Source organism: Liolophura sinensis, chromosome 1 (genome assembly GCF_032854445.1).
Source record: "Liolophura sinensis isolate JHLJ2023 chromosome 1, CUHK_Ljap_v2, whole genome shotgun sequence".
Classification (NCBI taxonomy): domain Eukaryota; kingdom Metazoa; phylum Mollusca; class Polyplacophora; order Chitonida; family Chitonidae; genus Liolophura; species Liolophura sinensis.
The window spans coordinates 44,992,494-45,018,625 of NC_088295.1; the positions used below are offsets into that span (position 1 = coordinate 44,992,494).

Consider the following 26,132-nt stretch of genomic DNA (forward strand, 5'->3'; position numbering starts at 1 on the left):
GCAAACTCAAGACTCTCGTCGGCGTAGTGGTGCTCAGACATGTTCCGTAGTACGCACTTTGACCCCTCCATTTCCAGTTGTTCATTGGCTCGTTATATCGCTCTGCTGTCAATCATTCCGGCTTCCTCAACGTTGATTGGTCAAGCGTAGTGGGCAGGCCGCGGGTAAACGAACCCTGTATATCTCGCGCCATTTTCGGCATTGCCAGTATTCTAGTAAGGAACGCAGAGGTGGGAAATATTTTATGGTGCTTGGGTTCTAGCCATGAAATTGATAATTTTATGAGGCAGTCAGAAGCGTCACTATCTGCTTTATTGTAAATGACATTAAATTGTGGCTCAACTTGGATGTTTCTGATGTTGGCATCAATTGAAGGGTGTGCTGCTATGTAAGACGGAGACAGATCTACCCGACGCAAGAGAGGTTGGAAGAAAGCAAGGTTGGTTTTGGAAGTCTGTAAATAAATATTCATCTGTCATGAAATGATTTTCAGAATGATTATTTGTGACATAGTTACACCATGTTAGCTGAATGACGCTTAGTACAATATTACGAGCTGGTAACGCTTGTAACGAGCCTAGTGATGCATGTCTAACTGTTATTTGTGTTTTCCCGGTATTTTATCCAAATAACATCTGATATTGTTAAGTGTCGTTGGCCTTTTCATTGTATTATTCTCCATTCTTTACAAAGAGTGAAATGTGTTTGATGTAGAAATACATATTTTGTACCAAATGCCATATGCAACAAACAGCGTACAAAACTGCCACCACCCCACCCTACAAAATTCCTTAATTTTGGACTGAAGGGGAGGGATTGTGCATTTGATGTAGATCGAGCAGGCCCAGGAATAAGACTTAGGCCTACATGGGAAATAGATATGCTTCCCAAAGTAGGCTCCATTTTGGATTCAAAGGATTGTTAAATAAACTCAGTCTTTTCAGTAAAAACATTTCAAAATTTTAGAAATTCCTAATGTGACATGCCCCAGGCGCTGTTCAGTCAAGTGTCCCCACCATACAACGAAATCACGCGCCAATTTTGAACGTGCTGTTCTTCGTTGTCAACGTCGATCAATACAAACTCCCACCAAAACGCTGAAGATTAGTGCATAAATTCATTAGGAATTATAAATAGGTCATTTAAGACAAGGTAAGTATAGTAAATTGATTGGTGTTAAATTTTCTTCGACTCTGAGTCATACATTGTATCGTTAATATAGTGCTCTTTCAAGCCTACTTCGTAACTATTTCGTTTGAAGCTCCGGGCATAAGTATCCACACACTATAATTTGCAATTTCTTAGGTTAGTCTTTAAATTGAGAAAATATCGTTTTATGGATATAAAAAAACTGTGTACAGATATATGCTAAAAAAATGTATAAACAAACGAACTTATTTATGTATTTATTTGTTGTAAAATAGCTTTTAAAAAGTTGCATTGATTTTGAAATTGTTTTTCTCTAATCTAATCAAAGTTACTTAAGTTTTATTATAAGAGGGTACAGGCCTACGTTTTTTTAGTCCATCTTCACATGGTGAGCATAACTACCACAGTTCAGTAAGCATTGCACTGTTTGTTTGTGATGACAACATCTGTTGCAGTGCCAGGTGTTGATTCAACTGAACAGGCTTTTGTTGGCATGCTTTTAATATGGCAGTCACTAAAGGTACTTTACATGGCTAGAAGATGATCAGTTTTAATTTATTTTTTATTAGCTACTATTTTGATTTGACACCCCCTCTCTTAGTTAAAAGTAGAGTTAAAATAACAACACCACCATATAATAACACTTGGTGCATTTAATGACCTGAATAAGTTCATTAAGTTTAGTAGGTAACTGATAACATTTCTATGTAGTTTTCATAGATGAAGGTTTATACTTTTTTTTTTTACTTTTTGTGGAAGTTAGTTGTCAGTGTTGATGTTAATCATATGGGTTTTTGTTTTTTTTTTTCCTTTATAGAAATGAAAGTGCTGGGCTGTGTAACAAGTAAAGTGCTCGCAGCAGGGCTAGAACAAGATTGTGTGGGGCAAGAGAAAGACGAGTACCTTACAGAATCTGCAGTTGTAGGGCGCCTTCCATTCTCCGACAGTACCAACACCTTGTTTTTTTGCGCAGAGAACATGAAGGGCTCCAGTTTATCTGTTGATATCCATAATCAGTCAGAGAACCATGGAAAAGAAAATGCCCCATTTAAAAATATGTGTGAAGAGCCGGCCTCTCCAAAACCTACACTGAGATTAAATTTGGACAAGCATAAAAAAGATGCTGCAGAGGATGTGGACAACAACAATGTGCCAGGCTCACCCGAACCATCGGCCCCTCTAACTCCCACGGCTAATCTTAAAATGTTGATCAGTGCTGTAAGTCCAGAGATTAGAAACAGGGATAAACAGACAAAACGAAAAGAACTCTTTAAAACAGTGGAAGATGAGTTAGAAGAAAGAGCAGAAGAAAAACCAGAACAAGCCGATGACCAAGATGATCTTATGTCATCCCAGGAAAGTGAAAAGGGAACTGGATCACGGAAAGAGAAATCCTTAGGACTTTTGTGTCAAAGGTGCTAAATTACATGAATTTCTCAACATTATCACACTAATATAGAGTTCCCACTTCTTGAAATCCCTGAAACTTGTTTATGCTGTTGATGTTTATATTTAGTTGAATTTTTTTCAAGACTTTGAAAGCCCTTGAAAAACAGTTTATTTTGGGATATGTCCTTGAAAGTACAGAACTTTGTAATGTATCATGTTGCCAAATGATCGAAAGAAACCAATAAGTTATCAAACAGCACGAATTTATCTCCACATCAAGATTTGTACTTCGACTGAATGGTCCTGGAAAGTGATGAAAGACATAGGATATTAGGTTTTTGAAAGTCCTATTAAAAAAACTATGTTTCTTAAACACATCCATGTAAGCTGATGAGATTTTGACAAGTTTTTAGTGTCCAATATAAAAATATCTTAAAATTAATTCTTATTATATGGATTTTTTATGTTTCAGATTTTTGTCAAGGTTCCCAGAATACCCTGCCCCCGGTGAAAATATTGATATCTGCTTAGACGAAGTGGCCAAAGATTTGCGTAAGCTAGTTTTATCAACACAGCCTGTGCTGTTGTTTATTTCATTTTATTTTACAAGTATGTGATTACTAATAATCCTATGGCAAAAATTTGTTGGCCATTCAAGTAGTTTGTCCTGACAACTTCCTTATACCGAATATAACTTGTACTTTTTCACTGAATCCAGTATTGGTCTTTTAAGGTGTGGATCAACCACAACTAAGTTTTCACCTTATCATGGACTTTCAAAAGTGGGAGTCAAAAATGACATTGTATTTGTTGTGTTTGAGTCAAAAAGTAAGTTTAAGAGACAAGTCAAAAGTCCTAACAACTGTTGGTAAATGTATGTATAAAAGACTCATGTGATTGGACATTGACCAGCTGTTAGACCATTACCATGTATTTTAGTATACTAGTGTTTTCATGTTCTGCATTTATTGAGATACTCTTATCTTTGCAAAATCGGTCAGTAATGACTCTTGGATAAATTAAAAGCAAGTATTTTGGAAATTATTTGCATCATAAGGCTGTACAATGTACTTTTAAAGTTGGTTTTGGAAGCATTTATGTTTAATGCTCAGCAGTTTGAGGCTAGTGTTAGTGCTTCTTGGCTGATTATAAAATGTTGTGCAACTACCAAAAAGAGAGCATCTTGATCATCCTTCTTTATTTCAACAGTTGGCTGCAGTAAAATTAGCAAATAACGTATGATGTGAACCAAATGTTCACTCTATTATTACTACATGATTCACTCTGTTCTATCTAGGTGTAAGTTTGCTTTAAGATAATTTTTACTGGGTACAGTTATCTCCCCTTTCTCCACTGTACAAGCATTGGCAACATAACGATAAATTTGCTCTTGTCTACTTGCAGGTGTGGAACGCAGAAGAATTTATGACATTGTCAATGTTTTAGAAAGTGTTGAAATGGTCAGTAGGTTGGCCAAAAACAAATACACTTGGCATGGGAAAACTAATTTACATAATACACTTTCAAAGCTCAAGGTAAGCATCAGTCGTGTTAATTATTGATAAAAGCTAGCATATAAACAAACGTCTTAACTTTCAGAATATGTTTTGCTCAGCCTCCCTTCATAACTGAATCTTAAAATCTATGAAAAAAATATTACATTATGTAAAACCTTAAATGACTTTTTTGAATTTCATGGCATGATCATTTTTGGCACAAGTAACCTTGATAAAAAATCCTTGTTATATAAACATCAGTCATTATTTTATGTACAATGCTATTATCATGTCAGGTGTTAGGAGATGCTGAGGGCTTTGTTGAGCAAATGGAGCAGTTGAGAGTGTATGAAGTGAATAAAGAGATGAAGCGACCATGTTCTAAATCTGAGACAGAAGATATGCTCTCTTTTAAAAGTAAGTGAAGAAAAGAAGAGAAGATATAACTGTCTGGCATCATGGAGGAGAATACAAGTGCATGTAGGAAACATTTCTCCAGATTGCCAAAAAAGTGTGAAGTCTGCCTGTGTTCAAAACTTATACATGTAGCTAATCACTAATATATTTTCAACTTGGAATAGGCATACCTCACTCTGTGCTTCCATGTATATGGCATGATCAAGGGATAAAACATGTGATACAGAAATTGAATCTATTCTGCCCCTTATTTACATTATCTGTATTTGTGTAATACTCATTTGTTTTTCACGATACTAATGTCATCGATAATATATCAGAAAATGTGAGCTGATTTTACTAAGTTCCTCATTATACTAATTCTAATGATAATATAACATTTAAGAAAACGTGAATTAATTTTACTATAAGTTTCCTATTAATTACTGGGTCTTCCCGCAAGCTACAAATGACCGTGGGTTTCCCCCTGGGCTCTGCCCAGTTTGCTGGCTGCCGTCGTATAAGTGAAATATTCTAGAGTACAGCGTAAAACACCAATCAAATAAATAAATAATATTAGTTACTGTACTACTATTGTAATTACTTTCAGGTTATGTAAGGAAAGACAAGTCACTAGGAATCATGAGTCAGCGGTTCCTCATGTTGTTTTTAGTATCCAAGGTAAGAAAAATGTGGGTTTTTTTTTTTCAGATTATTCAATGTACAATGTAGGTCTTTACCATTAATAAAATCAACTGTTCTTATTCACTTAGAAAGATAAAACTGGTAGTTGTTGGTCCTGTATGACTTAACCTGTTAGTTGAATGAAATCAATCAATGATGGTCTCTGTGAATGCCATTTTTTTTGTTTCCTTCACTGTGCAGCCCAGAACTGTGAATTTGGATTTGTCTGCCAAACTTCTAATAGGTGACCCAAACATTGACAGAACAGAGAACGCCAAGTTTAAAAGTAAGTTTGCTGTTTTTATTCCATGCTTCTGCGAAAGCATGTATAGGTCTGTCTGTCTGACATGATTTGGTTTCCATGCCAGAATTTCTCCAAACATTATGTGATTTTCTGCACAGGTTCAGTTTGTATAAGCTTGAATCAAGTTTAAATACCCTTACATAAGGTTTGCATACCAAACAAATTCCTTGATTCTGATTGGTCATTGGTTTCCATGCAGTAAAGACTTCAAATATTTGCCTGTAGATCCTGTTTATCCTCTTTGAATTGGCACCAACATAATTTGACCATCTGGTGCAAAATCTTATGTTGCATCTTTTAAATTTGCAGCCAAAATTCGTCGACTCTATGACATAGCGAACATTCTCACCAGCTTAGACCTCATCCGCAAAGTACATGTCACTGAGATTCGGGGACGGAAGCCAGCTTTTAAGTACATAGGACCTGATGTGGACAATTTGACAGAAATGGATGGTAAGACATAATAAAGATAAAATTAGTCATTCCTCATGAATCTTTGACCTAAATTTTGAAATTTTAACCAAGCATTGGATGAAAATGAGCATTTGAATGTAGGGATAGGGGTAAAATCAAACATTTCAAACATGTTTTCAGTACAAAATCTCACCCCCGAAATTTCGTCAAAATTATAGGAGTGATTAAAAAAAAAAAAACAACAAAAAAATAGAGCTGATAGTTCCTTCAGTTCTAGCAAAATGCAATGACCCTGTCACCAATGCGATCGCTGTGAGTTCAAGTTCAGCATGTGCTGGCTTCCTCTCCAGATGTACCTGGGAAGATCTGATTGTGGATTTCTCCCAGGCTTTGCCCAGTTTCCTCCCATCATTATGTTGGCTGTCATTTAAGTGAAATATTCTTGAGTTCGGCATAACTCCAACCAAATAAATAAACTAAATCAACTTCAGTTCTTTGTCTCTTCTTTCAGTATGTTCCACTGACGGTCGACATAGGCCCAATTCTCGACACTCTATGCTGCACTGTGTTCAGAGCAAAGGTGAGAATCCAGCAGGTAAATACCCCTATGTTGACTGCACTTCACAATAAGCTACAGCTGTAAACGTGATTTCTGATAACTTTCCTCCGACTGAAAACAATATAAACAGCTATCACTAGTAGAACAGGCCTTCATTGCAGAATTACACGTAGTAGTTTATCCAAGATAAGGGTTATATTAAAAAATTTATTTAAAATACATTCACATTTTCTTTTTAACTTACTTGACCAAAAGTAAATGTTCTTTTATGAGATCTTGTGAACTGTAAGGCTACGCCAATTTTATTTTCTTCCACAAATTAAATTTTTCAGTTTTATTTCTATACCCTCCTCCGATATTGAAAAGCAATTCATTCTGCCCTTAAAAGAAAAATTTAACAATGAACGGAAGAAAATAAATAATTTGTCCATCAGCCATATATAATCAATGGCATGAATAAACAGTAAAAAAACTTATGTACTGGTATAAATTATTCTATTTGTCACTTTGATGTCACTATCTACTGCTCGGTTGGTTAGCGCGCTAGCACAGCGTAAAAACCCAGGAGCCTCTCACCAATGCGGTCGCTGTGAGTTCGTCCAGCTCATGCTGGCTTCCTCTTCGACCATACGTGGGAAGGCCTGGCAGCAGCCTGTGGATGATCGTGGGTTTCACCCAGGCTCTGCCCAGTTTCCTCCCGCCATAATGCTGGCTTCTATCGTATAAATGAAATATTCTTGAGTACGGCATAGAACACCAACCAAATAAATAAAATCACTATCCAGCAATTCTGTGATTTATTCATGTTGCTCCTTTTGTTACAGTCCTAAACATAATGAACTCCTACAGACCTCTGCGCCCAACAGATTACTCGACTCGTGAATCAGACAGCACCCTTCTGAGAGGTAAGCTTTAATAGTAAACTTTTTACAGTGTGTCATTTCATATTGTTTTATCCAATCCTTTATGTACTATGGCCTCCCCATGCTTGAGGGTAAATAATCACCCATAAGGCTGAAAGGCTCACTTAAAGGATACATGAAACATTAGAGTTTGAATGGAGGCTAGCTGGTCATGCAATCCCATTTAATTCATGGATGACAATATTTCCAACTGTTATCGGAAAATATGCATAAAACAGAGGGGCTATTAAGAGATTAAATGTGCCTTTTTGTGATTTTTTTCTTTTTCATTTGTTTTTTTGGCATAACAGTATTCATTTCCCTTAATCATTTTAAAGTTTTCATATATCCTTAAAACTATAATCTGTCATACTGATGTGATCACTTAGCTGTACTACACTGTGGAAAATTCAGCTGAAATTTTGTGTGATTGGCAGGAAATTGCATAACTTCATGTGATTTTGCGTCCATTTATAACCTTATCACTCTTATCACTTTCCTGTGCTACAATTGAAACAGTTGATAAGTTGATGAAAAATTGCATGGAATTACGAACACATGTGAATACATTTCACTTTATTGTTCCACCCATTTTAGCCATGAGAATGTGCCCCATCTTAAACAATGATACTTTCAAGATCTTCTATCAAATCTGTGATTAACATAACATGGTAATTGGAACGATTTTGGGTATCATATGACCCAGTACTGCTAGATATCGCATTCCTTTCTAATCAGTAACCTTTTTATTGATGTAATTGATGAAATAATATTTCATTTGTAACAAAGGTCATGTTCATACTAAAGTATTCCAAACATTAATAATTAAATTATATTAATTTTTCCTCTTTTTTTTTTCCAGTTATTCCAGATGGGAAAAATAAAATAGCTATTCTGAAGAAGGAAGGCAAAAAGCCATTTTCCAGACACCACTCTTTCGATCAGATTTGTCAAGTTGCTGAGAAGGAAAGGATTAAATTATTCTCCAATTCTCAGCCATCTAGTCCAGTGAAAGAATTGAATTTCGGTGAGTGTTGAGAATAGACAAAGAAATGTGCAGTTCATTAAATATTTTACAATAAAAATTGTCAGGTAGTATATTATTAGTTGCAAGGTTACCCAGTGATAGGATATTTATATGGTGTCAATAATCCTCATGTGACGCCTCACTCAATATGAGGATTGTTGACTCCATATATTTGCGTATCCTATCACTGGATAACCATGTAACAAATTTATCCTGCAAAGACCCATCAACTCAGTGTAGAAAACCAATGTATAGGTGAATCACTTCAGCCATGTAATCATTGCATGGACAAGTCAACAAAGGGAGATAACCTACTCAACAGACACATTGGACATCGTCTGCAGGATTGGAGAATATGTTTGTACCCCATGTGACCATTGTTGTCCAATGAAAAGTAGAGTATTTTGTCTGATGCAGGATAAATTTCTTGAATGAGATGTGATTTCATGGATAACTTTGAAATCCATGTGGGATTTTTTGATGTCCTGTCTTGTTTCATGAAGTTCTTAAAGTTCTTGAGATAGCATGTTCAGTCGATGCTTGGGCTGCAGCTTTAAGTGTGTTAGGTACCTAGTGAAGAGTGATGGTTTCCTCTGTTGTCTGAGCACTCTTATAAATGAAAACTTCATTACAGCACCAACCAGCAAATTAACACAAGAACATTTTGTTTTATTTCACAGAAGATGTAGATACCAATCTTGCACCAAAGTCACAGTCCCCAGCAATCAAAAACATCCCCCATGGCATGCTCAAGGGACAAAACCATGTGATCTTCATGCAGGGGAAACAACAGGTTCATATCATACCTAACGTATCAGCTGCTGAGGGTATGGCTAGTAAACAAGAGAGCGGGGAAGAGAAGACAGTCACAGAAAGTTCCCAGTCCTTGCCAGTCAGCACAATGATGAAATCCTCCACTACTGTATTACACCTGACTAGGAACCAGATTGATGCTGTCCTGCGCTCCCTCAAGGTGCCAGTCCCTGTGTCGGGGGATTCCAAAACTGATGCTTCCACTCAGTCATCCCCTGCGCTCAGCACTGCTACATCCACCACCACCATAGTAAACCCCAGCCCAGAGGAGCTGAGGAAGCTGTGTGGATCTCCAGAGTGTACCCTGCAGAAGTCCAGTGAGACCACACCCATTAATGCTCAAGGCACTGGTGGACCATGCCCCCAGAAGAATGATTTATTGCACCACAAAACACCATCAGAAAGTCGCACCACAGCCAGGGCGGTTAAGCCAATCCGCAGGGCAAATTCAGATCCAGGGGAGACTACTCCGCATTCTCCAGTGGAATCCAGTGATGCAGAGGTGGCCAGAATTTCCCACCAAGGAATCAAAAGGCGGATCTCTGAGGGTCAGAAAGTTCCACTAAGGGCTCTTCATCTGCAGACAGAGTTCAGAGAATCACCTCCCTTAGCCAAGCTTCCCAAACTGTCCCCTGATGTCATTACCAAAGATATAGCAGCAGATTTAGATCTAGCATCTCCCTTACCCGAAGAGGACCAGTCAAAGAAACCAACGTTCCCTTCACAAGAATCGTTTGTGTCAACGCCATCCTCATTCTCTCCAGCAGACAGCTCACATCAGCAGACAGCTCCTCTTGTCAGCCCAAGGGTCTCCGTGCAGTTCCCAAATTCTGCTAAAACCACAATAATGCAACTGCCAGTCACCTCCAGTCCATCTGTCAAACCTTGCACCCCCATCACCATCCCACAGAACGCCACAGTTATCCCCATCGCCACCCTCCCACCCCAGTTCGCTCACCCCGTGTCTCTGCTCCACGGAGTGCAGGTCACACAGAATGGTCAGATTAATGGCCATCCAGTGAATGTTGTCGTACCCATCACCTTCACACCACCCCCACACTCCGAACGCTGAAGGCAAATTCCAACCTACAGTGTTGCTTTTCCCACTGTCTCTCCAGCTAACATCACTACTTTCAGTACACTGCAGCATGGGAAGATAGGAGGAACATCAGCTAAGTCACTGATCAAAAACCACTCCCATTAACTCCATCAGCAGTGCCATAATCACCCCTGGGACCACACCTGGCAGCTCTCAGCCAATAAAAGTTGTATCGAGCAAACATCTTGCGACACCAACTTCAGTATTTGGCAGCACCCCAAAAGCAGCTGTTCGAAACCTGTCATCACAGTTGAAAAGCCCAGAAGGGCCTATACTGAACAAAGGAACCAAATCAGCTAGTGCCACCAAATCTTCAGAATGCGTGTCAACAACAGCAAGGCGTTTGGACATGCCTAAAGTGTAAAAGTTTTCCTTGTAATACAAGGACTATGTACATGTACATAGAATTGTCTTCAGAGAATAGTATTTTATGCAGCATGAAAATTTTGAATTTTAAAATTTTTGAATATCCACAAACTACCTGGAGTAATATATTATTTTCTAGCCACAGGGTGCTGCTAATAATCTATGCTCAAAGGGATAGTTTGATTGTGCTTAAATACTAGTGCTTTAAAAGCCATCAAAGTTACTAGAAACCAACAAGAAGTACTATTAACTTATTACATTTTCTCTGGAACTACCAATGCATGATATGGAGGAATTTCCAAACAATTTGTATACTGACTTTAACATGGCACTAAATATTTCTCAGAAATTGAGAACTTATTCAAAACTGGTATTCAGTGTTCGAGCAGGTCATATCATTACATAATATATTTGTCATGTTGACTTTGAACATGTTGTTAGACATTTGTTAATGTACAAATTGAAAAATTATCTTGTTCCAAAGTCATAAATATGAAAATGGATAGTAGAAATGTTGAGGAATGTATTAAGTTTTTAATATATATATATATATATATATGGTATTTAAAGACCTTGTCATGAATTACCGGTACCATGAATTGGTCTGAAGTGGAATGTTGTAGTAGATTCAGCATGTAGAATTATTTAGCATGATTTATTTGGATTTTAGTTAGATTATTAGTTAGTGAGACATTTAGGTATTTCTTAGTCATATAGCAGTTTTAGAATTTTAGTTATGTAACATTGTTACAGGGATATTTTCATTCATTCATATGTCAAATCTGTTAATTGATATTCTTGTTAAGACATATCACTTTTGTATAAAATACAAACAGTTTGCCCATCAAATTTATACTAAATTTTGATTACATCTTTTACCAGATATTATTAGCCATGGTTTTGTTTAATACGGACATTTTCCATTCCAGTACCCATTTTATCACTATTTATATCAACTCTGTGTGGGAATTTAAACAATTCTGTAAATTATTTCATTATTCACACTGTACATTGATCCATTTCATCTAATAAAAACTGAAAACAGGTCATATATGTGTTTGTTTTTTTTGTTGATGTGCATATTTTAAATTACATGTAGATATAGTATCAGGCTTAAAGATATATACATCATTGAAAGGGAACCATGCATTTGGTGAGAAATGTGCAAAACAGGTATTATAACGGAAAGTTTGTGTGGTTTCAGTTGACGACCAGGATTCTATAAAATAAAATTAATTCATATCACTGTGGTCAGTTTTATGGGCGATTAAAAACTGGACAGCCCACCAGTTTCACTGGAACCGCCATTCTGTACTGACATTCCCATGTTCGACATGCAGGTGCAGGTACATGTGTGCATACAACATTGGTAAGGGATTGGATTATTTTCATGCAGTATTATGCAAGATCTGTAATATTGGAGCATAGACTGTCAACGAGAATTTCGAAGTCACATGGTCTGTCTGGTTGAGAAAAGCCAATAGTTGCACCTTACTTTGGTGGAATAGCACAAACACAAGAGTCAACCACTTATGCCATCAACGCTCAATGACCAGTGAGCAGAAGAATCTATGAATTCCTTGTCTAAGGCCAGGGTTGAACTCACTCGTGTTAAAGTATTTTTGACAGCATTAATAGGAAACCATAGTAAACAATTATTCAGTATCAAAACAGACCACTGATGCTCTGTATGAACCAGCACCGGATCATCTGCTATAACAGGGATAACAAAGTTACACAATCAAATGGGTAACAATTGGCATTAATCTGTAATTTGCATCTAAAGATCACTAATATCAATGCCCATGGTATGTTGATTAACCATTGATAACAAATCCCTCATCGACCATAATGGCACAAGTTTCATTATCCATTGTACAAAAGTGACTATTAACTGATAACTGACTTTATTAATTGACAGTTAACTTTATTAACTTTAGTCTGGACTAAACTTCCACTGGTTTTGTATTAGGCCCAGAATCGTTCTAACATTTAAGCCTGGCTTAACATTTTTATAATCCACGTTTGAACAACTGAAGGACAAATCCGGTAACCATAAATGTTAGAACCTGAAATAAAACTCTTGAAATTGTTGCACCTTACATTTAAACTTGGCGATCCTATATTTCGTCATTTAATTTTGGGAGCTGTATACCTACAGTGATGCGAGGAAGGTACCACAGGGTGGACTTCTCGACCATTTTGTCATCATCCCGGGAAAACTCACGTGGACATGTTTAACTATTGCGACAATCGTAAGTTGGCTTGACATTGCACATGTGTATGATTTGTTTGTGATTTCGTACGACTATCCGAGTAAGATCCATTCTGCCGATGTTTCAAAAGCGTTTGTAATTTAGTCTTTCGGACAAATCAAGTTGGTACTTCATCCAAATATTGTGGTCGAGGGTTTTAGGATCATCAGCACAACATAAAGAACAGAGCAGAGTTGTTGGAATCCGTGAAAAGGTTACCAAGGGTTCAGTTTCCGATACAGCTACGTGGTAAAACATTATTTTCAATGAAGAAGTTTACTTTTACAATGCACATGTGAGGATGGGGTCAACAACTGTCAATAGGCAGCAACCTCAGTTTCACCATGGCACTCTTTTACACACTTTGCAGTCTTTCAAGACTGCTCTGACATTTAGCCCAAAACCCGCTGCACACTACTTGCGTAGCGCCCAGTTTTGGTGTAGCCAAGATTTATGAGGGCAATTTCACCCCCAAATATCAGCTTAAACCCTTTGTTTTATTCGGTAGGCCTACGCATCAGTTTACTAAGTCATTGAAAATGTAAATATGTGAAAGCCAGCATTGGTAAGCCATCTTTCAACAGTAATGTAACTGTTTAAAGATTTGAATCAAACAAGTCAAACCTAACTTCACAGCAATCTTAGACTATCCGTTACTGAGACGTATGATGTTTCCTTCTCAGATTGTATATCTCTTTGTGAAAAGTAGATTCTTCAATAAATGGATGTAGTTCCCAGTTTTGTATGGCCAAAGTAAAGTATTGGGTGTCACATGTCACTTGATAGCATTATTTCAACTTTTTGAAGAATCTTCCTTTCACAGTGATGATTTGAGATGAAGAGATCTGAGACCATATACACAGGCTTCACCCAGCTATTTACAACTGCCCATATCACGCTCATAGAAGTGGGTCTTTAAAAGAAGCAAAATTTTAAGTGAAACATTTTAGATGACATCAGCTCAGCTGGAGATCTGAGCAATTAGAGGCATGAATGTTTTACTCTGAGTTTCAGGGTCACTCATTTTGCCATATATTAAGCGAATAGACTTTCCCGAACTGTCAATCAAGAACACACAATAGACCAATCATAAGCAGCACTGTTGCAAATCGGTAAACCTGATATCCCACACATTTGTTGAAAATGGTTAATCTTTCTGTGATGTCATGAAGTCACGATTGCTTTCACCGGGTATGATGACAAGTAACATTGTCATGAGAAGAGGTGATGGGACATCGGACCCATTGCTACATCTTACAATTTAAACTTGGCGATTCTGTATTTGGTCATTTAATTTTGGGAGCTGTAGGCCTACAGTGATATGAGGAAAGTACCACAGGGTGGGATGGGAGAATGAAAGCATACAGAAAAACATCAGAAAACTTCATTAAAAATGCAAGGGTAAATAAGCTTAACATAGACCTATGCTGGAAATTGCTCCAGATATACATTGTAATAATATAAGTCATAGTGAATGTTAATGCTTTTGTAAATATGGTACACCGACATCATATTGATATATGAATATAATAAGTTTTTCTCTGTCTTGTGTAAAATTGGCCGTATAGTGCAGTAAATTATTACAGTGGAATTTTACAGTGATTTGTGGTTGGATGATTTGACACTATATTTTGGAGAATATAACCAGCAGTCTTGGACGATTTCTCTTAGACGATATTGCTACTTGCATGTTCTGACCTATATCTTTTAGACATCAGATATGGAGAATCTTTTCTACACCAGTGCGTTTTCATTAAGTTAGACCAAGTGCTTTGTTTGTCTATTATACTTACCTACATGTATACCCTTATCTTTATAGATGTACCTGAGAACGAGTATAGTTCTGACGCAAGTAAGAATCCTAACCCAATAAGACGGAATTTAGAGCATCTAAAATTGTTTTATATATCAGGCGAGAGTATACATATATGAATAACACATTCTGTAAATGCCTTTTCAGAACAACAAAATGATGGAGGACAGCTTAGATGTCACAGTAGACAACTCTTATGACAGTGAAGAGCAGGTTGGTATGACTATGAACCATGTAATTTGTGTTATCGTGAGTCTTACGATATGCCATTTCCCGCTCATTTATTTTGCATTGTTTGAACTGGTTTAATGCCTTGTACAAGTTGACTCTAACAAGTCGGCCGTTTCTGTTGTATTTGGAAGCTCATTTAGACGTCAGGTTATGGAATTGTTGATGGAATGTTCCTATTGGGTGAAATATTTGTAACCTTTCTAACCTTTTGTTTTTGATTGACAGGAAGATGATGATGATGATTTTAAACATGCCAAACTTCTGGATGCCATTTCATCCCTGGATGGCAAGAAAAAGTATGTTTTGTTTTAAATGTATTAAAAGTATAGATTTTGTCAGTGCCTTTGGTAGTACAGAATGACTCTCAGTTGTAATGAGAATTTACCTGGAGGTTTACTTGGATGTCTCTCGTTTTCGATTAAAGCAAAAGTCCAAGAAAATCATGTTTCAGATGCAATTCTGAAGAAGACATTAGAATTGCCATTATGATCTTGGGTAGCCTACGTTATTTGTTAAACTCCAGATACAGATTATAGACTGGTCAGCAGTTTCTCAGGATATCATGAACTGGTGTCGTTGACTTAGTTGGCTGCAGTATTGCAAATTAGCATTATAAATATGGCGTCAGGATCATTCAACTACATTGATGATGTTAGGAAGTAATGAATTACATTTGCAAGAGATGTAAAACAATCGTATATATTTAGGGAAATGTAGTGTATGATGTTAGGAAGCAAATTCAAGAAGTTCCATGGGCTTGTGTGTTGCTGTCAATTTAAATATTTTCTATATAGTACAAAGTGCATTAAAGGGAAGTACAAACTGTAGTGTTAAAAAAACAATTTGTAATCTCTGAATTCTTTTATTTTAGATCTTCAGCTTCTCAAAGGACTGTGCTGGCCAATCAGATATCAGAGTTCAATTTCTCCTCCACAAAAGGTATATGCTGTAGTGCTCACTTTGTAGGCGTAGGCAGTGGTCAGATCTTTATGTATTGTATAAATTAAAATTTATAAATAAAGAAACATTTACGTTTTCCAATTGTTACAAAACTGTAAATTCCATTAACCCCTTAGAAAAAAAAGTTGCATGGTGAAATCCATATCAGGTATCAGTCATTTTTAGCTTGTCTTTTCTCAACTAGTTTTTGAATTTTGTTTTATACAGACCAGGGTAAAGTGAAACTTCATGAACTAGTTGGGACTCTACGGGACACCACCAGTCATGGTACTCTGAAGAAACAACTCCGAGCTGTCCAGAAAAGGGCAAAGGTTGTGGCTACACCCCTCCCCAGGCTTGAGCAGGAGAGAGTAAGGACTTTTTTACATGAGATTTAATAGACCTGCTATAATAGACTGTATATGTCTTCTTATGGCAGACATATGTTGAAATTCTTGAAAATTTTGTGGAAAATAATCCACCTTTTTCATCAGTGTTTACCTAAATGTTTTGTTGTTTCAGTAACAACATATTTTTGGATGGTGCATGATTTGAAATAACTTGGTTATTGGCATGAATTAGTTACACATAATGTCAGGGCTGTACAGGTAGCAAGTGACAGTAAGTTTTGTGGATGTGGATATTATATGTCTGTACAGTTTATTGGTGGCACGTTTCACAAAGCGCATGTAGCGCTGCATTCACATAACTACCATGGCGACGCGATGCCTACAGTTCTGTCACCATGGAAGTCGAGTGCCGTTTAGGGCCCCTTAGGTCTAGTGACGTTGTGGTAGTCACTGAGACACGCCCTTCTGATAAAATTAACATGTGAAAGACAAGGAGAAAGGAAACATTTGTGAACAATACTTCCTGACCCCAAAGCCCTGGAAAATTTAAAAGTAATGCCTTCACATACAGTAAACAATGTCATAAATAAACAATGTCGTATGATGCATAAATTTACACATACATGTAAGTGATGTTTATTCTCTCTAACACTACTACGAAACCCATTGAGTTTTGTGTAACTGATGCTATGCGGATTTCACTCTCTCTTATGACTTCCATCATCATAGTGAAGCTATTCACCCGGTCTCTGCATGGTTTCCTTCCACCATATTCTAGGCTGTCGTCATATGAGTGAAATATTCTTGAGTACGGCGCGTAACACCAGTCAGATACATAAACAAACACAGTCAATGTAAGATTACAGAATAATTTGGCTGTTAGCAGATTGTTAGGTCATTACTAATCTCTTCTCATTTGGAATTAGATTGAATGATGTCAGTCTTGTAACTCCAAGAAAAAGAAATCTTTTAGTACTGTATTCATTACAGTATCTGTGATGGAAATTCTGAATTAATTGTGGGCCCAAATCAGGTCTTTTTTTCATCATTCCATGTGTGTAACTAAACAAAGCATTCATTTTGTCTTCTATACTATACATGGAAATGGAAATGTATGTGGAACTATTTATTGTTTCTACCTGAAACCTCTTAAAAGGACAAGCCAACTTAGAAAAAGAATGTACTGGTATATGTGTTTTGTTACAACAGAAATATTTTTTCATTTCAGATTCAGAGAGGATTAGCATACGAGACAACATCAAAGGAGATTTCTAAGTGGGACCCAGTGGTGGACAAGAACAGGAAGGTAATGTGATACATTATTACAGTCAAACCTGTTGTATGTGGCCAGTGAAGGGACACGTAAAAAGTGGCCGCATATAACAGTTGGCCACATAAGACAGGTTGTGAAGACAAAGCCAAATCACAACTGAGTTGTGAAACAAAGTTTCAGGAAATCTACACATGTAGGCCTACATACTAATCTTATACATAATTGTTAAAGCACTAATCTGCTCAGCCACATAAATTTCATAGAAATATAACAATTGTAGTAAAATAATAACTCAATAATTTCAAGTTTTGTGGGGTAGACATATGGATTTCATGCATTTAACAGCCGATTACAGAAAGAGTTTCAGGTGAGGGCACGCATGACAGGAGAACTTTCTTCCCATCATTGTCAAGCCCAAAAAGCCATGTGCTAGTTTGGCCTATGTAGCTATAAATGACAATTCTAGCAAAGTTTTGGACTGTAAAGGGCAGATTGCCGAGATGTTCAATCATATTTACAATTACCGGTGAAAAAACAACAACATGTACAAGTGAAGGAAGATCAATTTCTCCATGTGTTCGGTACAGGCAATATTTTGGCCGCACGAAATGAAAACAAAGCACCATTTGCCTGCAAAGATAATAGCCAAGCAAGCCAGATAATTTGTCAAAGAGACCATTCATGAGAGGAACCACAGGAGGTCAGATTATATCCGATTATATCGGAGTTTGCCCGCTGTTTATGGCATTCATAGCAGGGACCTCAGCACGGAGCTAATCCACTGCCACAGTGCAGGGGTGTCCGGACAATAACCAGCTAGGCCTGATTAGAGAACAATAGAGTTCACTGCTATTGACCAATAATGTCCAAACTTCACTTCTCATCACAAAGTGGCAGGTTGTAACTTTTAATCACTACAAAAACTATTGAAGTCGGGTGGTCACCATTTTGAAATTTTTTAATGTCCCATGCGGCAATCATCATTACTGTTGAAAGTCTCGGCCGCTCAGGACAGGCTGATATAGAATTTGGTGGCAAAATATATTGGCCGCTGGATGCGTTGGACAGGTGCCTGCATATTACAGGTCGTTTAACATGGAAAATTGTTTGGTCGCGGCAGAGAGTGGCCACTTACGGCAGATGGACGCTGATTACAGGTGGCCGTAGGTACAGGTTTGACTGTATTATTTTATTGCTAACTTGTGTAGCATTATCAGAACGAGATTTCTAAGTGAGTCCCAGTGCTGGACAAGAACAGGAAGGTAATGTGATACATTATTATTATTTTATCGCTAACTTGTGTAGCATTATTAAAATATATTGATGAAGGTGTTGTCACGTGTTTGTCTGAATGTGGTTGTACCTAGCATGTTTGTAGTCGTTTTCAAAGTGCAGTTTTGTCACATTTATATGTACAAATTATACATGTACATCAACCTCCTTGACAGTCATCATACACAAGATCATGAACAAGAGTGTGTCAACTATACGCCCTTGCTATTAGACCATACCTGAGAATGATTGTAAAATTTCAGTTCATTTCAGTCAAACTGAATTTTCTGTATTTTTCGTCCAGTGGTGACTTACAAATTTCAGAAAATAACAGCATCTTTATGATGTGATCTTCTGTTTTTAATGTTTTCAGTAGTTCCAATTCGTCCCGAATTATGAAAGTTAATGTATGCACAGTGTTTACTGAGCATTGCCATGTATGGTTGTAGAAAGCCGTTCTGCAAATTTTTGTACAAAATGGATGATTAGACTTTTATTTCAGTTGCGGTAAAAAGAATATGAAAAGATTGAACAGATGTACATGTAACCAGTGTGTGGGACATTTGGTTGACATGTGCAATATTGTGCACAATGATTGGTTATATGCATGTTGTTGAGTGACAGTTTGGAAAACAGTCTGCCCCATCGACCCACTGTTGAATGTGTATGAGTTCTGATTACATCACATAAGTGCCATGCATATCACAGAAAAGTGAAGACATAGGACATTTTCTAACTTAATTCCTACAACAATTAAAACTACTTGTTAAATAAAGAAGCATACAAGTCATGATGTAAAAGTTCACTGGTACAGTGTGTATGATTTACCAAACAGCCGTGTTTTTTTTTGCTGCAGGCAGAACAGCTGAAGTTCCCACTTCAACAGCCAGACTTGAAAGTCGTGACAAGAACTGATGAATTTGTGAAGAGGTTCCAGGTGAGGACAGCTGTCATATTTAACAAGTCTGAGAAAAAGTGCCTGACATTTTTGGAGAAAGACACATACTCTCAGTATTACATATTTTTTTTCCAGTCTTCCTTTACATGTACTTGGGTGCACATATTTTCAGTCTTGATTGAATGATTGCTAGTTACACCGAAAAAAAAATGTTGTTTATGTTTTAATTCAAAATGATATTTCTGCAACACTTATAAGTTGCGTTAAGATAAATATAAGTTTGTATTCAGGTAACAACATAATGGATAGTATACATTGTAATTGAAACATGAAATATTTTGATGTATTGGAGTACATCTACGGTAGCAGTAGTGTGTTAGCTGTAATTTGTGTTAACGAAGATGTTATTTGACTTTCTGAAACAGCTTTGTTTAGATTTAAAATCAGAAATCCGGAAATTTGAAAGAGGGTGTCCAAACACTTGCTTCACCAAACTCAGCCTTGGGTAGTCAAATGCTTTAAACACAGATGACAATAATGGGATGCAAAAAAACAAGACAACATGACTGCACATGCAGAGAAATTAATGCAAAAACTAGTAAGAAATTAGGAAAACTAAATTGATTTTAGACCGGTGAACATAATCGCCTTTGGCACTTCAAAAATATCAACTCCTCCACATTTACTGATTTTAATTCAACAACAAAGACAAGATTTAAAAAAAAAAAAAATCGTTATTTCTTCAATTTCCAGTCTGTTCTCTTGTGGTTTTCAGGCAAGGACACCACTGGAGAAGGAGGTAGCCGCTCTGTTACACGGCAGTGACAGTGTCCTGGAGAACACTCAGGTCTTGACAGCTGCCGAACAGAGAGCCCTGGATGCCATGAGTCTGGAAGAGGTAGGGTCAAGTACAACTCCTTATTCACAGGTTTTCTGACAAGATAGGCAGAATGTTGTTAATGGCTTGATCAAAATTCTCCATTCTCGAGGACATGTCTGACATTAAATATGGCGCTATTTGATAAATCGTAACAGATAATTTTGGCAAATGGGTGAATATAACAGAAAAACACATTTCACATAGTCCAGGCATTTACTAACCAGCCGACTTTTTACAAGAAATGCCATCCTCTGAACCATTGATGCCTATTGTTTGACATTGTCAAGGATGCATGTCATGCACAGATACCTCGTGAGGTGCTTTGGTTTCCCCCTTCATAGTGCTTTGGTTTCCCCTTCATAGTGCTTTGGATTCCCCTTCATAGTGCTGTATTTCATTCTTCATGAACATCAAACCATCATTAAAATTGAATATTCAGAAGTATTTTTTTATTTTTAAATTCTCATTTGGAAGGCTAAAATGCGGCGAGCTGAACTTCAGAAATATAGAGCACTCTTGTCATATAAAGAGGCCAAGGCAAGATGGCAGAAAAAGATCAAGAGTAAAAGGTTTGTATTGGCAGAGAAATTAAACTGTTCTGATATGATAAGAATCAAAAACTACAGGTTATCTCTGTTACGTCCTGACTGCTGTGATGTGACAAGGGGGGTAATTAAGGGGCGGTCTATTGTGATGTAAAGGACCCATTGTCTGATGTGTCTGCCGAGTAGAGAAGACCAGTATTTATCAAATGTCTTAAGACTTAAGTCAAACACAGCTGGAAATATAATATTTTTGCATTTAAAATTTGTACACTGATTCCTCACCGCAGAATAATGTTTCTCTAACCACAATTTGAATGCTTTTCTGTTCTGAGTCTGACTTTTTAAGGACTTGCGATTTATGAATTTAATCTTAAGTTGCTTGATAAATTCTGACCCTGGTTCTGCGCCAAGCAATTATGTTGTAAACATTATATCTTGCTGACAGCTACCATAAACACTTGAGGAAGTCAAAACAGAAAGAAGAGTTGAAGGCAATAGAGGAACTGCAGAAAAATGACCCAATGGCTTATGTGGAGAAAATGAAACAGCTGGAGAAAGACAGAATTGAGGTATGGCAGCATAAGTATTATGTACTTATAGTGAGAGCTGGCTGTTTGTTTTCTGCAATCATGTGCAAAATTTGTTTTATTTTTTATTAATTTTGTTGTATTTTGTTATAGTCAGATGAAATAATTTGTAGGTGATAAATATAGACTTGGATTCAGATTGATGATAAGTTTTGGGGACAAATACGTAAATAGCAAAAATCCCAAAATTCTGCCTTAAGTTTATGTTGTTGTTTTTTGATTTTTTTTATCCCACCTTTTTGCCACCCAGACTTTGATTTCTGGGAAATAACTGCTCCAAAGATTGTCACATTTTAGTGAATTTTTGTGTGCAGATTTATGTTATGGCTATCAGAAACCAGCTTTTTCCATTCATAAGTTTGCATATTTAGCTTGGGATAATAATTCTCTGAGTTTGCTCGTTTTTAATTTTTGTATCAAACTGTGAGTGCTTCCTTAATTTATGGGGTAAAACTTCAGTTCCCCCCCCCCCCCCCCACCCACCCCCTCCTCCCAAAAGTTACAGTTAAAGTTTACAGGTTGCAGCTTTTTGTGTATCGTAGGTATCTGAGAATTCGGGGTATCTGACCAAACAAACGAGAATTGAAGTGTACAAGACTGGATGTGATTTAGTATGTCTTAGTATTTTTCCTTTTTTTTCAGGAACGAATGAACCTGAAGCACAGAGGGGGCAGCAAGTTCCTACAAAGACAGAAAATGTACTCCAAATATCAGGACCAGGTGAATGATGGTGAAAGCTTATTAAGATGTGACCTGAAGTGTATTAAATTGTGAAAAAATCAAATGAAAACTTGCATTTAATTTAATTCTGGAGGGGTTTTTTGTTCTGTTTTACTGTATGTTTTCTCTGGATTAAGATATATTTCAAACTTACACCTAATTTTCTGATTTCAGATTATTTGGAACTTACTTAAAAACACAAATGAAGATAAAACATGACATCACATGTTAGTACTGTACCATCTGTTGGTAACACCATTGACAGTATGTCTTACATTTTCAACAGGCACGACAGGCGGTTCAAGACATGTACCAAAAAAGCAGAGAACTGACTCAGAAAACTGCTGTGGAGAGTGATAGTGATGAGAGTGTAGCTAGCATGAAGAGTGCAGATGAACTCCACCTGGTGGAAGATACAAAGGGGAGTAACCCATGGATGTCAGTCAATACAGGAAAGAAAATAAGAATCAAGACTTGGGATGATTCTGTAGAAGATTTAGTCGAGGACAAGACAGTTAAAGATCTTCATGAAGATTCCCATGGTAGGCTGATGGAAACACCTAAAAGTGATGTTGAGAAGGCTGAAGAAGATGGTGAAAGCCGTGCTGAATCTTTGAAAGAAGAGGAACATAACCTTGAAAGAAAACAGAAGAGTAATTCATCAAGAAAGAAAAACCAGAATGTTTCACAGAAAGATGATACAGACGGGAAATCTGATAATGCTTCCTCTGGCATGAAAGAGACTGTTTTGAAAAAGGGAAATAACTCCATAGACAGCAAGTTAGACATTGATGAACTGTTCGAACAGTTAGACAAAAATGCAGAAAAGTCTGTGAAACGGGCTAAGAAAAAGAAGCTAAAGAAGAGAGAGAAGCCTTTGCTTGAAAGTCAACCAGGTAAGGATGGAAATGAAGAAGAGGAAACTGTTATACAGGAATCGTTACAGAAGAAATCAAAGTTTGAGGACTTTGATGTTGCTGATGAAGATGATGATGAAGAGACACACCCTGTCAAAAAAACAACACCAGTGCAAAAAGAAGAAAGACCGAAAGCCAAAAAACATACAGCGGAGATTTATGTAGACCCCAAGAAATTATTTACTCTCGAAACCAAAGTCCAGTTTGCTTCTCTTCCTGACATTGTGGTTAATGATGACGAGGATATTGCTGAAGACGAACAGAGGATGACGATCGCTGAGGCATTTGCTGATGATGATGTGATAGAGGAGTTTGCCCGTGAGAAAGGAGAGGTCAGGGCAACGCCAGAAAGCAAAGGACATTGACCTGACCTTACCTGGCTGGGGACAGTGGGGCGGCACAGGTGTTCAGGTTAATAAGAAGAGAAGGAAAAGGTTAGTTTTCCATGTGGTTATAAATTTCTTCACATTGTTGAGAAGAGTGGGGTATTAACTTCCTGGGGTATTGGTAACAGTAACCTGTCTGTGAGATATTTATTTATTTTTTTATTTGTTCATTTGATTGGTGTTTTACGCCATACTCAAAAATATTTCACTTATACAACAGCGGCAAGCATTATGGTGGAAGGAAACCAGGAAGAACCCTGGGGAAACTCATAACCATTCGCAGGTAGCTGGCAGACCTTCTCATATACAGCTGGAGAGGAAGCCAGCATGAGCTGGACTTGAACTCCCAGCAACCGCATTGTTGAGGGGCTCCTGGGTTTTCGCGCAGTGCTGGCACGCTATCCCCACCTTGGCCACAGAGACATGTAGCTGTTTGATACACTCTCAGACATTTTGTCAAGGTTTCATGTTTAGCCCATAACTTACCACATATGCCATGTACAGTAAATTATTGTGATGTTTGATTTGTGTTCTGCTGTTTTGCATGAATTTGATGGAAGTTCACTGGAGATTGATTGCCTTCCAAAAGCAAAACATTATTGTGTAAGAGTTTATTCCTGGCAGCAGTCATTTAAATAAATAGATTTCACATGAATTGAGTATAAAAAAACAGCTCATATTAATTATATTCAATAATGAGGCAGCATTGATTTATTTTATTGGTGTTTTATGCAGTACACAAAAATATTTTACTTTTATAATAAAGGACGGCGGTTTGTAATATTATTATGTTGGGAGAAAACCAGGTAGAACCCGAGGGAACCTACGACCATCCTCAGGAGACGGTATTTAATGTTTATATTATTGAACACATACACCTGTGTGGTTTGTTTTCAGATTCCTCATCAAAGCGCCACAAGGCCCTCCGAGGAAAGATCGGAAACTGGGAAATGTCATCATCAGCGAACAGAAAGATGAGGCCATAGCTAAACATCAGGTAAATTACCCAGTGTGTGTGCTGAGCAGAAGTATTTATACATACATGATCCACTACTACGGAATGTGGAAGACCAAATTCAGAGTGTGGTATTTTGTATTATCCCGCATCAAACAAAATACTCTGATTTTCATGGGACAACAAAGGTATCGTGGGATCTAGATATATTCTTGAATCCTGCAGACGACGTCAAACGTGTCTGCTGAGTAGGTTATCTCCCTTTGTTGGGGCTGCTAACACAATGGTCACATCGCTGAAGCGATTCACCTGTACGTCGCTCTTAAGTTCTGCACTGAATTGATGGGTCTTTGCAGGATAAATTCATTACATGGTTACTCAGTGATATGATACGGAAATGTTATAGTGTCAGTAACCTTAAGAGGATTACTGACACCATATATTAGCGTATCCTATCACTGAGTAACCGGGGGCCTCCGTGACTCAGTTGGTTAGCGCGCTAGCGCAGCGTAATGACCCAGGAGTCTCTCACCAATGCGGTCGCTGTGAGTTCAAGTCCAGCTCATGCTGGCTTCCTCTCCGGCCGTATGTGGGAAGGTCTGTCGGCAACCTGAGGATGGTCATGGGTTTCCCACGGGCTGTGCCGGTTTTCCGCCCACCATAATGCTGGCTGCCGTCGTATAAGTGAAATATTCCTTGAGTACGGCGTAAAAACACCAATCAAAAAAAAAAAAAAATGAGTAACCATGTAACTAATAATATTCTGCATTCAAAAAATCTGGTATAGTCCCCATTTTTAATTACAGGGCTTCAATTTTCATCATATTTTTACCAGAAATCTAAATGGATTCCTGTAGATTTGCTTTACCTGGCCAAAATTTTGTCCAAATCTTAAATTTGGAAAGAATTTGCTCCAAGTGAAAGTTTTAATGCATGTAAAAGTCAACAGATATTGCAGATTCAATGTTCATAACTGTTATGATTTGAAACGATATATATTATATTTTTAAGAAATTATAAATTTGTATGTGACTTTTTTTTTTGTCAAGAATTTAAACAGATTCCTTTGGTTTTGGTTTACAGGATTCATGATGAGAATCTGATTCCCAGATTTCCATTGAAAGTAAAACCCTAATTTATACCCAAAGCTGGATGTATCGGGACTTGCAGAATGAGAGATTTGTGTTTGCTTAAATCATGGATTTGCTGAAATCCGCAACAAATATACTAGTTATGATTGTAATCTCCTAAACGTAGGTGGTGTTGTGTCATATATAGTCTTTATTTGTCGTTCTAGGTAAGCCACCTGCCATTCCCATATACCAATGTTCAGCAGTTTGAGAGAAGTATTCGAGCTCCTGTTGGCAAAACATGGAACCCGGAGACAGCGTTCAAGAAGATGACTAAGCCAAAAGTTGTGACCAGACTTGGAACTGTCATTAAACCCATGGACAAAAGTGAAATGTTCCGCATCATAAAAGAAAGCAGACATAACATTTTCAAATGATGGGGG

The 26,132-nt window shown here is 37.4% G+C and overlaps 2 protein-coding genes across 2 annotated transcripts; both read left to right on the top strand.

Annotated features, from left to right (window-relative positions):
• Positions 1-218: 218 nt before the first annotated feature.
• On the top strand, positions 219-11,116 carry LOC135480748 (transcription factor E2F8-like). The gene is made up of 12 exons (XM_064760672.1): positions 219-439; positions 1,967-2,564; positions 3,011-3,090; positions 3,943-4,073; positions 4,331-4,451; positions 5,041-5,111; positions 5,316-5,400; positions 5,728-5,871; positions 6,344-6,427; positions 7,216-7,296; positions 8,156-8,320; positions 9,001-11,116. Exons 2-12 carry the CDS (start codon positions 1,969-1,971, stop codon positions 10,203-10,205), a joined length of 2,763 nt encoding a protein of 920 aa, XP_064616742.1. The 5' UTR covers positions 219-439; positions 1,967-1,968; the 3' UTR covers positions 10,206-11,116.
• Positions 11,117-12,890: 1,774 nt separating this feature from the next.
• On the top strand, positions 12,891-26,126 carry LOC135461336 (U3 small nucleolar RNA-associated protein 14 homolog A-like). The gene is given in 15 exon segments (XM_064738379.1): positions 12,891-13,102; positions 14,814-14,879; positions 15,123-15,193; positions 15,769-15,836; positions 16,065-16,207; positions 17,415-17,492; positions 19,588-19,668; positions 20,405-20,527; positions 20,984-21,078; positions 21,500-21,623; positions 22,284-22,361; positions 22,648-23,601; positions 23,603-23,712; positions 24,562-24,661; positions 25,917-26,126. Coding segments are annotated over 14 exon segments (2,292 nt in total). The 5' UTR covers positions 12,891-13,102; positions 14,814-14,822.
• Positions 26,127-26,132: the final 6 nt, after the last annotated feature.

Coding starts and splice junctions, on each gene's coding strand:
- LOC135480748 (XM_064760672.1), top strand. CDS start 1,969: ATGAAAGTGCTGGGCTGTGTAACAAGTAAAGTGCTCGCAGCAGGGCTA. Junction 5,872..6,343: donor CAATTTGACAGAAATGGATG/GTAAGACATAAT, acceptor CTCTTCTTTCAG/TATGTTCCACTGACGGTCGA. Junction 8,321..9,000: donor AGTGAAAGAATTGAATTTCG/GTGAGTGTTGAG, acceptor TTTATTTCACAG/AAGATGTAGATACCAATCTT.